The following is a 14,891-nucleotide window of genomic DNA, read 5'->3' as shown; positions in this document are numbered from 1 at the left end:
AAACAATATGCTCAAACTTTAAAGGGTTGGTTCACCCAAAAATGTAAATTATTTAATTAATAACTTACTCTCATGTCGTTCCAAACCCTTGAGACCTCCTTTTATCTTCGGAACACAGTTTAAGATATTTTAGATTTAGTCCCAGTTCTAAGTCTCCCTCCATTGAAACTGTGTGTACGGTCTACTGTCCATATCCAGAAAGGTAAGAAAAACATCATCAAAGTAGTCCCTTTAAATGGTTTGCGTCTCCAATACGCATTAATCCACAAATGACTTAAGTGGTTAACTTTTTTAACGTGGCTGACACTCCCTCTGAACTGGGCCGTGCAAAGACCTTTGGAGGGGCAGGTGCTCAAAGTATAAAAGGTGCACATGGAACAAGGCTTTAAATGGTGCTGTTCAAAATATCAATACAGCAATATACTGTGATGCATTCCTTGCTGATTCACATATAGATATGGATGATTATGTATTGAAACGGCAGCAAATGCTTTGATGCAGTTTTGAAAAAGAAACAATAGAGAAGACAATTTTAAGTTTAATATAATAATAGCTCTGGGATTAGAAACTGAAATTGTCCCAACCTGATGGATTTTTCTTCTCTGTTCTACAGAATAATTTAGAATAGCGGTTATAGTAAAAACTATAGAAAACACCTGTGCCTCTACATTTTCCTCTTTCTCACCAGCCTCTGTCTCCTGGCTTGCTGTTCCCTGCTCTCTTCTGTCACTTGTGCCTCTACATTTCCCTCTTTTTCTTCCTCTATCTCCATTTCCTCATTTGATCTATTACTTTCCACTCTCTGTCCATCTAGGAACAAGGGTCAATTTACTATTTCAGCATTAATCTATTATTTTAACCATCACTACTACTCTCGGACCTAATCAGTAAGTCCACCTAAATATTGATACAAAACATTAAAAAACTGATACACTGGAATATAGTGATTAATATTACACTGTAAAACCGAACAGTGAAATTAATCAAATGAAATTAGTTAATTGCACTCAAATAATAACGAAAGTTCATTGGACTTAATTTAAATAAGTTCTGTTAACTTATTAAAAATTAAAATAAAAAATTTGTTGTAGTGAGGTGAACTTAAAATTATTGTGTTTTCTAGTTCCCAGCATGCTTTGCATCAGAAAACAAGGAAAATAAATTTAGAAATTAAGTGTTATTTTGTGTGTTTTTACACAAGATTAACATAGAGGGACATAAGTTAATACATGAATGTTGTGTTATATTAGATTTTACAAAGGTTTATGTTATGTTGGATTTGTAGTGTTACCGTTGTGGTGAATAGTAGAGCCTGTGGTTAGACTGAGCATGGACAGCAAAAGCCTAATTTTGAGTGTATTTCCCACATTATAGGAGTTGAAAAATAGATAAAATTATGAGTGAATTACTCCCTAATTATAAGTTCAGAAATATAATTATTTAAGATAACTCTGAGATAATTTAAGGCAACTGGAATTAAATTTTTTAAGTTTATGTAAACTTAAAACATTTAAAAACATCACTTAAATGTTTTTTTTGTGTAATCTGTTACAAAATATTTTTTGAGTTCGGTGAACTTATCAGGGTTTACAGTGTATTATTACTGTTGTAGTTGTTGTTGTCTAAAATTGAACACCTTTGCAATGTAAACAAATGACAGTCTACATTTGTTATTCATCTCCTTCACACTGCACTGTCCTGCATGTCAGGTATATTATGCATTTTTTATTGACATTGATAATTTTACATTTATTTCCAGAGAGATATTATTGAGTTTACAGGCTAAAGTGGTCTTGCTGTAAATACTGTTGCTATTGTAGAAAAAAAATATATTTGCGTCACATTTAAAATATAATTATATTTTAATTCATTTCTGAATTGTTTTTATTTTTATAATGATAATTCAGAGAATGAGAAAATCTGAATAAGCCTTACCAGTGTTGTGATAATTATTTTTAAGGCAAAATAAATAAGTACTGTAATATAATAAAAGTTTAGTCAAATAACATAAAAAAGACCAGACCCTTCGATGCCTGTGAAACTTTTCTACCTCAAACAGCACGCTACTTCTACACTACAGGCTACACACAGCAATATAAACAACATATCTGCATGTTCTCACATCACATCGTTATTGTAAAATAATAATAAGTAAATAAACATCAAAATCACTTCGCTGAGAATGAAACACCACTTACCAGCAGCCACGGTATTGAAAATATCCTCTGGCAATTAAAGGGTCATCATGTTCGTCATTTTATTTACGACTAAATTATTATTAATACATTTGACTAATATTATAATTGGGCGTGGGCAGGCATTCACAAAAGGGAACGTTATTACAAAAAAAAAAATTCGAGAAAATTTAGCTTTGACAAAAGGGCACTTAAGGGGCAAAGGAGCAGGTGCTCAAGTGAACCGGTTGTTTCCGACAATTCAATCAAATAAACCGGTTGAAAACATAAAATACGGTTCACCACTTCTTTTGCGGTCGATGTAATGTCATTGGCGATGACTGCCCTTCATACAAGCCTTCAGTTTACCCGCGCTTATAACATTAGAACAGAATACGTCCAGAATCAATCATCAAAAGAATCAGTTTGTGGAAGTGTGAACTGACTATAATGGCCCATGTGTGGCCCTTGTCTGGAATCTAGACCTGATCCACACTAGGACCATCAATCATTGCGGTATGTGGGTCAAGTTGTGTGGGCCGGAGCTGGGCCAGAGAAAAATTGGATCAGGCTGAGGTGTGACTCAGTTTATGGCTTTCTGGTTAAAGACCGGTGTTGATATGGTTTACTTAAGGTTATGTTTTGGTTCCAGTATTACATTTTGATCTGGCCCAATTCAGGGCAAGTTACGGGTAATTAACTTGGCTGAGACTTGGGCCAGCCTGGTCCACACTAGGACCATCATTCATTGCGGTATGTGGACCAAGCAAAAGCTGGTTGTGTGGGCTGGAACTGGGCCAGAGAAATTTCCCTATGTAGGCAGAAGCCAAACTTCAATTCATTCTCCTCATCAAATGTAAACCATCATCATGGTGACCATAGTGGTTTTCGGGAAAACTCCATCGTAAGTGTCAGTATTTGTGAACAAAGAGCTACATGTGGGGTTTGTTCATACTAAATGCTGTCTTTTGATTCATCTTTCGTAGTACATATGGTGCGAAGAATTACAGTCATGATTGCACAACACCATTCACAGGAGAGTCAGTAGTCACCTTACCCGACTAATAACCTTCACCCAGTTTATGGATTGCAAACCTTTCCGATTGGACCTACTCTGGGACAACAATATGCCCCCAGCATCCACATATCTGGAGTCTGGTAAGATCTGCAAACATCTACCTGTTTCAAAAAGAATAAAGCCTAGCACATTCTACAAGACCAAATGTTGTTGAACTTTTATTGTTTTAAGTCTGTGACAAGAAGTTCACGTTGCAACAAAATCGCTATACTTGTACTTCATATACATAAAGAGACAATTCACCCAAAAATGAAATTTCTGTCATCATTTATTCACCCTCAAGCTCAAAAGAAGATATGTTGAAGAATGTTGGTAACCAGACGGTTGATGATAGCCATTAACCGACTTCCATTTTATTTATTTTTCATACAGTGGAAGTCAGTGGCTACTGTGAACTGTTACCAGCATTCTTCAGAATATTCTCTTCTGCGTTCAACTTACAGGTTTGAAACACATGAGTTAGTAAATGATGACAGAATTTCCATTTTGTTTGAACTATTGCTAAATCTAGCCGACCCATCTTTATGTATGTGCGCTCCGTCTTCGACAAGAAAGACAGCAACAAGGTGCCACTTTAAAGTGAGCGGAAGTAAAGAGCTAAAGTCTGTGGAAGCTCAAAACTGCCTAAACTTCTTTTTTATTGTCGCAGAACTATTTGTTCACATGCCAAGAATAAATTATTAAGTAGCCATGAGTTTTTGAGAACAGGATTGTGGTGACAGTGGGTGAGATGGTGTGACTGACGCACACAACAACAAAAAACTTTACATGAGAAATAAAGTGTGAATAAAATCAATCCTATTTTTATTTACTGAACAAATGATTATCGTTTTCCAGCAGGTCAGTTTCCTGCTTCCTTCAGTCAGTCTGCATATGTTGAAGATCAGATCATGTACGCTCTATTTTTCCACATCCTGTTTAAATTTAACAGACTATGAGACTTCCTATAAAGGACTGATTATGGTTCTTTCGTATTGCAAACATGATACTTGACTCTGAACTGTGGCTAATCTTTATTCTTTTGTTTAATATTTTTCCATCGGAATGTTCGGAAACAGTATACCATTGCTCAGCCTTTTCGAGCATTTTTTTGCCCCCAAAAGAAGAATGAAAAACTTACTTCATTTGATTTATAGCGGGTCTGTTAGGACCAACACAGACCACAGGGTGAGCACCCCCTGCAAGCCTCACTATCACCTCTTCCAGCAGAAACCTAGTTTTCCAGGAGGTCTCCCATCCAGGTACAGACCAAGCTCAATCCTGCTTAGCTTCAGTGGGCAACCGGTCTTGGACTGCAGGGTGATATGGCTGCATACGCACACATAGAACCTTTACATCACACATAAGCTTATTTATTGCAGAGGAAGGTGTTCTCTAAATATTCACTTCTGTGGCATTGCTAAGAAAAAACACTTTTGTAACCTTTATTTTTAAGAATGTATTAACTTACATCGCTCCAAATTCAGATTAGCTAATTCCATTTCATAAAAACTAATATAATATAAAACATGTTTTTTAATTTTTTTGTGTTTTATATTTAGAGCCAATCACAAACAAACCCTGATTGTATTGGGTAATGTTTAAATGTACATATTTAACAAATTTCAACAGCTGTTTTTCTTCTTCTTCTCTTCCTCTTTCGCTTTCGTTTTTCCCCAGTGTTTGCCTGACGTTGATGACGGAAAAGAGGGGGAAAATCTAAAACTGGTTCATTAGACGCCCACGAGCTGATCTGGTAACACTGTGAGCATCAAGAGAAGTTAGTTGAAGAGGAAGAGCAGCACGATGGCGTTCACCTCAGCGGTTCTCATGTTCCTGTCTGCGGGTTTATTCACGGTAACAGACGGTAAGTTTATTACATAAAATAAATAAACTATTTAAACATGCTTTTGTGTCCCCATTTTGTAAAGTTAGTTTTTTAGACATTGTTTTTTTGCCAATTATATTCTTTGTGGCTGTTACGTTTAGAGCCCAAACTAACCCTTTAAGTTGCTCAAGGCTTTATTTCTAAGTAAAAAAAAACAAAAATAAATAAATAAAAATTCAGATTTATTTTAATGAAACTACATAACATTATAACATAAAACCAATATGAAAATGTTCAGAAAAACATGCCTGTTATTGTACAAAGCTCCGTTTTTTTGGAATTACCTTTTTATGTATTTTATAATAATTTTACAACTTTTAATGTATGCAGTAATATAAATTCATTAAAATAACACCATTTGATCTCATGATGCACAAGGCTTGGTTTTTCATATTATATTGTTTTTATTTACAGTACAGAATCCATATTTTTAATGTTTTCTATACTTTAATTAAACTCACACATTTTTATTAGCCATTTTTAGATAAAGGTATCAAAACAACTGTAAAAATCTCTAAATATTAATCCTATGCTTTGTTAATTAAAACAGTATACCTATGTATCCTTTACATGTATCAATGCACATATTGTACTATGAAAAGATGCACTTACAATAATTCATAAAGTAAAATATTTACATTGATAACTATATACAGGATGTACATATATATAATATATATATATATATATATATATATATATATATATATATATATATATATATATATATATATATACATATATATATATATATATATATATATATATATATATATATATATATATATATATATATATATATTTCTATATTTCTATATATTCATACTTATATCTATACATTCAGATTTACATTTATATATTCAGATTTATGACTATGTATTTAGATTTACATTTTTATATTCAGAATTATAACTATTCAGATTTCTATATATTCAGACATGATAATATTCAGGCTTATAACTATATATTCACAATTTACATTAGATTTTAATATAATTATTTGTTTTTGGCATCTCATTATATATATATATATATATATATATATATATATATATATATATATATATATATATATATATATATTTACAGATTTTATAGTTGTTTGATACCTTTATCTCAAACGGTGTCAGAGTTTTAATTAATTTAAGTGGGTACAGTATATAAAACATAAAGAATATGGATTCAGTATTGTATATAAAAACAATAAAGGCTTATTCTGAAAATATAGCCTTGTGGATTATAGGGAATAATATTCTGAATATTTTACAGCTGGTTTGATACCTTTAGATGAAATGGTGTTATCGTTTATTATTGCATACATTAAAAGTTTTAAAACTATTATAAAACACATAAAATGGTAATTCCGAGAAAAAAAACAGAGCTTTGTGCAATAACAGGGATGTTTTTCTGAACATTTTAATAATGGTTTTATATTACAATGTTAAGTACGTAAACTGTTCAATTAATTTAAATGCTTCATTTTTTTCCTACTATTTTCCCCTAGAAATGAAGCCTTGTGCAGTAAAGGGCACATTTTTATGACTGAGTTAGTTTGGGTTCAAAACATAACAGCCACAAAGAGTATAATTGGCAAAAAAAAAATAATAATAATAAAGATTGTCTAATGATTGTCAAACATCAAACTAAGTTGGTTGGTTGACCAATGACTGTCAAGTACAAAAATCATTTGTACAGTACTTGATTTAACGGTACTTTTTAAACGATGTTCATGTTATAAAGTCCGTTCTCTCAATTCTCTTGAATTTATCATCGTATGTTCTTTTAGGAGCTGACTGTGAGAGCTATTACACCAGCAAGAACAAGTACAGACCTTCGTTTAACTGCGGGTTTCTGCAGCACTGCTGTGGAACCTGCAATGACAGATTCTGCTGCCCCCTTGATATTTTGAGGTTATCCAAGCGTGATCAAAATATGTGCAATATGTAAGGATTTTTAAGCCTTTTCTTTCTTAAAACAATAGACCCAAAAGTTACTTTTTATACACCCTAACAATAATTCATATTCATATTTAGTTAATGTTTTAATATCCCTCATCATCCATAGCTGTGATCTACTGTTAATTCTGTGAACTGAATCATGGTACAATCTAGAGATTTACACTCAAATATGTTGTGTATATATTGTTAAAGGGTTAGTCTACCCAAAAATGAAAATTAGCTTGTGTTTTACAAAATAATAAATATAATTTTAATTACTAACATTTTATTATAAATAAGATTTATAGATTCAATTATAGCTTAAATATACTAGAAGATGCTTTTTCTAATGCTTGTTACTTCATATTTTTATCTGTCCAGCGGCAGAAACCTTGGTTTTATCATTGGCTTATCAATAGCAGGGTTTGCGGCCTTCGTCATCTTGTTCATCTGCTGCTGCTGCTGCTGCTGCCCCTGCTGCTGTTTCTATCAAACGTGCAGAAGACACAGAAGTAAGTGTTTTAATGTTAAAGAAATACTTGATCAAAAACTGAAAATGTACTTGTGCTCAGGCCATTCAAGATGTAGATGAGTTTGTTTCTTCATCTGAAAAGATTTGGAGAAATTTATCATTTTATCACTTGCTCACACGTGATCCTCTGCAGTGAATGGGTGCCGTCAGAACAACTGCTGTCCAAACAGCTGATAAAAACATCACAAAATTGTCACTTTTGGCCAAAATGCAAGTCCTCTATCCATAATATTGCCATCTCCAGTAAAAAAAAAAAAATCTTTATTATTTTTCATTATCTCATTATCTGATTCAGGAGAGAAATATGCACAGACCAATCATTGTTGACATTTGAAAATAGTCAAAACTGTTCTAAACAAATATGTTGGTGGATTTTGATGTGAAACTTTGGACTTTTTCACAGGAGAAAGTGCTGTTATGGTTCACTTTGTCCAGAAGTGATAGTTTAAAGTAAAAAATATCTTGATAGATTTGTTTCTTGGAAACGTGTTCAGCAGATGTTTATTTTTCGGTGAAATGTTCCATTAATGGGGTTTATAAATGATTCAGTAGGCTAATCAAATTTAATTATTAATTGATTTCTGTCTTGTTTTTCTTTTCCACAGCTGCGGTACAAACAAATGTAACTACAGTCATGAATTCACAATCCATTCAGATGCAGCCAGTAATGCAGGTAGTCCAGCCCCAACAATACCAACCAGTGCCGACTCAAGCAGGTTACGGGGGTCAGCCTATGCAGACAGCACCATATCAGGGACAGTCAAATGCACCAGAACCCCCACCCTCGTATGACATGGCCAGTAAGAACATCTAGTACTGGATAGACTGAGACCATGTAGTATCTGGAGTCTGGTAAGATCTGCAAACATCTACCTGTTTTACAAAGAATAAAGCCTAGCACATTCTACAAGACCAAATGTTGTTGAACTTTTATTGTTTTAAGTCTGCGCCGTCTTTGAGAAGCAAAACAGCAAATGTTACCCTGGACCACAAAAGCAATCTTAAGTGTCAGTGTTTCAAAATAGAGAATAAATAAATAATCTTTCTATTAATGTATTAATGGTTTATTGATAGGACAATGTTAGGCTGAGATACAACTATTAGAAAATCTGGAATATGAGGGTGCAAAAAAAATCTAAATACTGAGAAAATCGCTTTTGAAGTTGTCCAAATGAATTCTTAGCAATGCATACTACTAATCAAAAATTAAGTTTTGATATATTTACGGTAGCATAAAAGAATAATTGATCATTTTGAACAATATTTTTTTTTTGGCTAATGCTAAAAATATACCCCATTGACTTAAGACTTAAGGTTTTGTGCTCCAGGATCACAAATAGGAGCCACTTAAAATGTGAGTGGAAGTCAAGAGCCAAAATATGTGGAAGCTCAAAACTGCCTAAACTTATTTTTTATTGTCGCAGAACTATTTGTTCACATGCCAAGAATAAATCATTACGGAGCCATGTGTTAGTTTTTGAGAATATGATTGTGGTGACAGTGGGTGAGATGGCATGACTGACGCACACAACAACAAAAAAAGAAACTTTACATTACATGAGAAATAAAGGGGGGTGGGGGGGAATCAATCCTATTTTTAATTACTGAACAACTGATTATCGTTTTCCAGCAGGTCAGTTTTATGCTCTCTTCAGTCAGGCTGCATGTGATGAAGATCAGATCATGTACGCTCTACAAGCACAGCTTCAACCAGCGCTTCCCACAGACCACACCTCACTTCAACCACCACACAACCCTGATTACGTGGATTCACCAGAGACCAGTTAAACACCACCCCACCGCACCACACACACACACACACACACCCACACACACACACAAATGGCCACTTATCAACTCTGGATTGTGGAGGGTTTCACATTCCCGTGCTTCTTCTACAAAGAACAATTGTGTTGAGAATAAAAGTATTGTTGCTTCAATTTAGCTTAAACTTGCTTTCAATTTTTTTTTACTCCAGTCATTACCCACTGTTTGTTAGTTTCTCTTTAATTTTAACCAGATTTGCTCTCAGTGTGGTTTGACACCTTTTGTTGTATTGCCTTTTGTTTAATGGTCAATAAATGGCATCATAAAACGAATTGTTTAATGGTCAAAAGTTAATGCATCTTATCTAAATGTGAAAACAATCCTTTGTACAATTTTATCATAGATTTTGAACATTATTCTATCAAATAAATCAACCAGTCACGGGCCAACTTCATACTTCCGGTGAATAAATGGCAGAAATCTTAAACTGAACAGCTCTCCGTGTGAGAAAACATTCTTGCACCATCTTAAGACTGTTTTTATTGTATATTTGTTTTTATTGTATATTGTTTTATTGTATATTTTGGACATACTCTTAAAGATAAAGGTTCTTTACTGGCATTAATGGTTCCACAAAGAACGTATACATAGAACCTGTGGTCCACTGTATAGAGCAATAGTCAAATGGAATTAGTGGCCTAAAGTCAGTCACACCTCCACCATTCCAAATAATGTACATTTCATTCATAATATTATTAATACAGGCCTACAGTTCCTGCACATTTCTGTTTTTCTGAATTGCATGAAATGGCTATTAAAAATAAGTTATACAAAATCATTATGTGGTCACTTAAGCTGAGTTCAGACCGCAATTTTAGCCCTGATTTTGGCACAACGACAGGTTTTGAGAAATTGCCGACAAATGGCCAAAATCACAGGCAAATCGGTGCTCGTTCACGCAAGTGACAATCACGCAGTGAATTGCCGACAATTCCCAGACAGCCGTGAGATTTTTGGCATGTTAAATATTTGGACCAATGCTTGCCAAGATAGTTATGCAGTGTGAAAAGAACAGTGACCCGACTACTTTGAAAATTGTGCAGTCTGAACTCGGCTTCAGGCAAATTGGTTTAGACTTGACTTCTGATCGTGACCGTGTTTCACAGGAAATCTGTTAATTGTCCAGTGCCAAATAAACACAGAGATGGAAAGGAAAAGGTCAAAGCGATGAGGTGCCCAATTTAGAAAAAAAAGGAAAAGAAGAAGAGAAGAAATTAGCTAAAGATAAAGGTATGCAGCTTTTAATGGAAGGGTTAATTGGTGGGTATAACTCTTAAGTTGCCTTTGGATACTTCACTCATACTGCATATGAGGAAAAGCTTAATTTCCCTCAATGCTGAAGACTTTTTTAATACTGCAGTGAAACTGCACTGCCATTGGTTCAAACTTGAAAACTTTTTGAACCAATGACGGTGCGGCAAAGCTGCGTGAGCCTGTGGCGATGCAGTGCACCAAAACCTGCCAAAATGGGCATGAGTCTTGCCTCTCTGCGCTCATGGATTGCTTTCTTCAATGAAAGCGGTCCCACCCCTCACGCCCTCCCGTTTTTCCTGCTTCAGTGAGCCAGCTAGGAAGAGACAGTGGGGTAGAGGGGCTCAGTGCCCGGACTTGGGTGAGCCCACGCCTGCTCAGTACCCGCGTGCATCACCCTCTCCAATGAGAGAGCTGAGCTGGGATGGACGCCAAGCTTTTCCACATCCTCTCAATATGAGACAAGTCTGGTTCTGACACACCTGCCTTTCGCAACCTCCGTATCACCACGGATTTGGCCATGCACGCCACAAAAGCCACAGACCTGACCATCGAATGATCCATGGCCAACTTGATTGTGCTAGAGTGCCAGCTCTGGCTCAACTTGATGGAGATCAAGGAGAAAGATGAAGTGGCCTTTCTCAACTTCTGGGGAAGTCGTTGCCTAGTGGTTAGAGAGTTTGACCTAGGGTTGTGGGTTCGAATCATGGGCCGGCAATACCATGACTTATGTGCCCTTGAGCAAGGCACTGAACCCCCAACTGCTCCCCGGGCGCCGCAGCATAAATGGCTGCCCACTGCTGTGGTGCGTGTTCACAGTGTGTGTGTGTGTGTGTGTGCACTTTGGATGGGTTAAATGCAGAGCACAAATTCTGAGTATGGGTCACCATACTTGGCTGAATGTCACGTCACTTTCACTTTTCACTTTCAATGCCCCAGTCTCTCCAACCGGTCTCTTTGGCCCTACTGTAGATGGGTTCACTGAGCGTTTCACTGCAGCACAGAAGTCATCCCAGGCCATGTGACACTTCCTTCCCAAACACTCCAGATCAGCCTCTGCCTCGAGTCGCCCAGGACTGCGCTGACTCTGCATCAGAGCAAGCCTGCCCCTTCTATCTCCCAGGCAGCACCCCCTAAGGAGCAGCATCGGCGAGCTCGCCCCGCTAAGCACGCTACCTTCCAAAGATGTCAAGGTCCCGGCCAAGGATTGTGCTGGACTCGACCCCTCCAAAATCTTCCTGATCCTTTGGGAAAAAAAGAGGAAGGAGCAAAGTCCCACCGCCACTCACTGCAGTTCACCCGGAGACCCCCTCGTTTCCACGGGTTGATTCTCACTTTGGTATAACTGGACGACACTCAGGTCCTCCGCGCCGACGTGATGACTCTGCTAGGGAAGGGAACCATAGAAATAGTTCCCCCCTCAGAAAGCGGATTGGGGTTCTACAGCCATTATTTCCTCGTCCTCAAGAAAGATGGCGGTCTCAGACCCATCTTGGACCTCAGATTCTTGAACCTCTTCCTCACGAGACGGACATTCAGTATGTAAACATTAAAACAGATCCTTACACAGATTTGCCCTGAGGACTGGTTCTTCTCACTGGATCTGAAAGATGCTTACTTTCACATCCAGATAGCCCCCATCACAGACAATTCTTGATATTTGTGTTTGAGGGCATAGCTTACCAATATACAGTCTTTCCCTTCGGGCTGTCTCTAGCACCTTGCACTTCCATGAAGTGCATGACACAGTGCTTTCCTCTCTGAGGCAGATGGGAATCTGTGTTCTTAATTATCTCGATGACTGGCTCATTCTGGCCCAGTCGCGGACCAAGCTAGACCATCACAGATCCGTGCTCCTCAGCCACTTAGAGTGCCTAGGACTCAGGGTCAATTTTGCCAAGAGCTTACTGCTCCCCAGTCAACGTATCACGTTACTGGGGGCAGTCTTCGACTCAGTCCGTATGAGGGCTGTAGTCTCACCAGAGCGTGCCCTGGTAATTTAGCAGGTCGCAGCTTCCGCCAGAAACAAAGCCTGTTTCCCTCTGAAGTTCTTCCAGAGGATGCTAGTGCTGATGCATTCCACATCCCCAGAAACTCCGGGTCCCACCTCACACTTGGCGGCACTGCTGATTTCGCATCAAGGTCAATCAGGCCTTTTTGGCAGACTTGATACCTTGGATGAACCCTGTTTGGTTCAGTTTTGGAATACCACTACAGGAGGTTTCCAGAAGGACTGTGCTCTCGACAGATGCGTCCATGTTTTTTGTTTTAGGGCACTTTGTGCGAGGGTAGACCAGCCTTCAGCTCGTGGTCACACGAGGAGAGCCATCTACACATCAACTGCCTCGAGATGTTTGCAGTGGAATGAGCCCTTCACTCCTTTCAGGCATTCCAAGGGCTGCCACGTCCTAGTCCAATTGGATAGCATGACAGTGGTGTCCTACATAAATCAACAAGGCGGCCTTTCGTCCAACTACCTCTGTGCACTGGCAAAGCACCTCTTGGAATGGGCCTTACCCAGGCTGTGATAGCTCAATGCAACACATGTACCTGGCAGAACGAATCTGGGAGCAGACATGCTATCCTGGAGCAATGTCCCCCCAGACAGTTCCCAGAATATGGGAGATTTTCGGGTTGGCAGAGGTCGACCTCTTCACCTCAGAAGGGCAACTCTCATTGCCCAACCTATTTTTCAAAGGACTCAGATGCCCTGGCCCACAACTTACACTTTTACCCCAATCGCTTCTGATCCCTCAGGTCATCAGATGAGTCAGGGAAGACAAGGACAGAGTCCTCCTGGTGACCGCACTCTGGAGGAGCCAAGTTTGGGTCCACAGAGCTATTCAGGCTCTCTACAAAAGCCCTGTGTTTGTTAGCCTTTTTGCTATGTTTATACAACAACAATTCGGTTTTAAACTAAATAAAACACATGATCTAATTTCACCATAATATTGTGCTTTGCAAACAAAACTGTAACAAGTTCAGTTATTATTAATTTCCATCAGTTGGGTTAACATTAGGCCCTGTAATAGGCCAATGGAATTGGAATCCAAATCTGTGTAATTATAATTTAAATCGGACTACTTTTCAAAATTGTATTCATAAAAAACATCTCAGACATTACCTCAAAATGTTTATTGGGGTTTCAAAAAAAAAAAAAAAAAAAACTTTGTTACAGAACAGGCATTGATTTCATACACGTCCACTGAAGAGGTCATCAGGACCTCTCAGAAGGGGTTGTAGTTGGTGCCAAGTACAAAAATCATTTATACAGCATTTTAAACTATGTTCACGTTATAAACTCCGTTCTCTTGAATTCATCCTATCTCACATGTCTTGAAATTTGTTGTATTTCTACTGTTGGTGATGACGGGTTACCATCCAAAGTTGTGAATATAACTTATGTGCAAAATTGGAATATCGCCCAAAACATTTTCGAACAAGCAACGTTTCCATCCGAAGAATAAAAAAGAACAAAATCGTCACCTAATAAACTGGCACTATACATCACTAAGAAAAATAGGAGAAGCTACTGAATATAGTTATTAATTATCTGCATAATTGCATTTATATATTCAGGATTTATACATATTTTCAGATTCATTTCCTTTTATTCAGACTTATGACTTTATATTCAGATTCATTTTTTATGTTCACAATTTACATTTATTTATTCAGATTTACTTCTATATATTCAGACTTATATATTATATTAATATTTACTGCTATATATTCATAATTTATATTTATATGTTCAGATGTATGTCTATGTGTTCAAATTTATAAATTTATATTCAAATATACATTCAGACTTGTAACTATATATTAATTTACATTTATATATTAGACATAATATATTCAGGCTTATAATTATATTATTGCAAAATATTATATTATTTTGGGGAGTACTAGAACTGCTTGCATTTACTATGTACAGTATGTATTATGTTTTATGCATAGGTATTTTTATTTAATTATCTCACAATAACATGAATTTAATTTATTTATAAGGCGGTATATGTATGAAAACTGATGCAAACTCATTGTCTGCCAGCAGGAACAGCTCCACACACAACAGCTTCAAAAAAAAAAAAAAAAAAAAAAAAAAAAAAAAAAAAACAACATTACATACAGATTAAAATGACATCAATTTTTCTGAAGTCCCGAAGTCGGTGTCTTTCAGAAATAAAGTGATGTAAAAACACCTGCACTCAATGTATGGTAA

The 14,891-nt window shown here is 36.7% G+C and overlaps 1 protein-coding gene across 2 annotated transcripts; it reads left to right on the top strand.

Moving 5' to 3' along the window:
* Window positions 1–4,366: 4,366 nt before the first annotated feature.
* Window positions 4,367–9,751, top strand: LOC113077131 (protein shisa-4-like). Of its 2 annotated transcripts, none has more exons than XM_026249585.1 (6): window positions 4,367–4,493; window positions 4,912–5,098; window positions 6,906–7,062; window positions 7,438–7,568; window positions 8,194–8,440; window positions 9,222–9,751. In XM_026249585.1, the coding sequence occupies exons 2-5, from the start codon at window positions 5,038–5,040 to the stop codon at window positions 8,400–8,402; spliced, it is 558 nt and encodes a 185-aa protein (XP_026105370.1). In that variant the 5' UTR covers window positions 4,367–4,493; window positions 4,912–5,037; the 3' UTR covers window positions 8,403–8,440; window positions 9,222–9,751. The 2 variants fall into 2 exon arrangements, with proteins under 2 accessions (XP_026105370.1, XP_026105368.1); XM_026249583.1 differs by having other exon boundaries at window positions 9,219–9,750.
* The last annotated feature ends 5,140 nt before the right edge of the window (window positions 9,752–14,891 follow it).

Source organism: Carassius auratus, unplaced genomic scaffold (assembly GCF_003368295.1).
Source record: "Carassius auratus strain Wakin unplaced genomic scaffold, ASM336829v1 scaf_tig00021607, whole genome shotgun sequence".
In the NCBI taxonomy this organism is placed as follows: Eukaryota; Metazoa; Chordata; class Actinopteri; order Cypriniformes; family Cyprinidae; genus Carassius; species Carassius auratus.
The sequence above is the reverse complement of the archived record's forward strand: the minus strand, read 5'-3'. Positions and strand labels throughout refer to the sequence as shown.

Bases quoted from the DNA above. Each gene is read 5' to 3' on its own strand.
- LOC113077131 (XM_026249585.1), top strand. From the start codon at position 5,038: ATGGCGTTCACCTCAGCGGTTCTCATGTTCCTGTCTGCGGGTTTATTC. The intron at 5,099-6,905 runs GTAAGTTTATTA...ATGTTCTTTTAG, and splicing joins TTTATTCACGGTAACAGACG to GAGCTGACTGTGAGAGCTAT. The intron at 7,063-7,437 runs GTAAGGATTTTT...TTATCTGTCCAG, and splicing joins GATCAAAATATGTGCAATAT to CGGCAGAAACCTTGGTTTTA.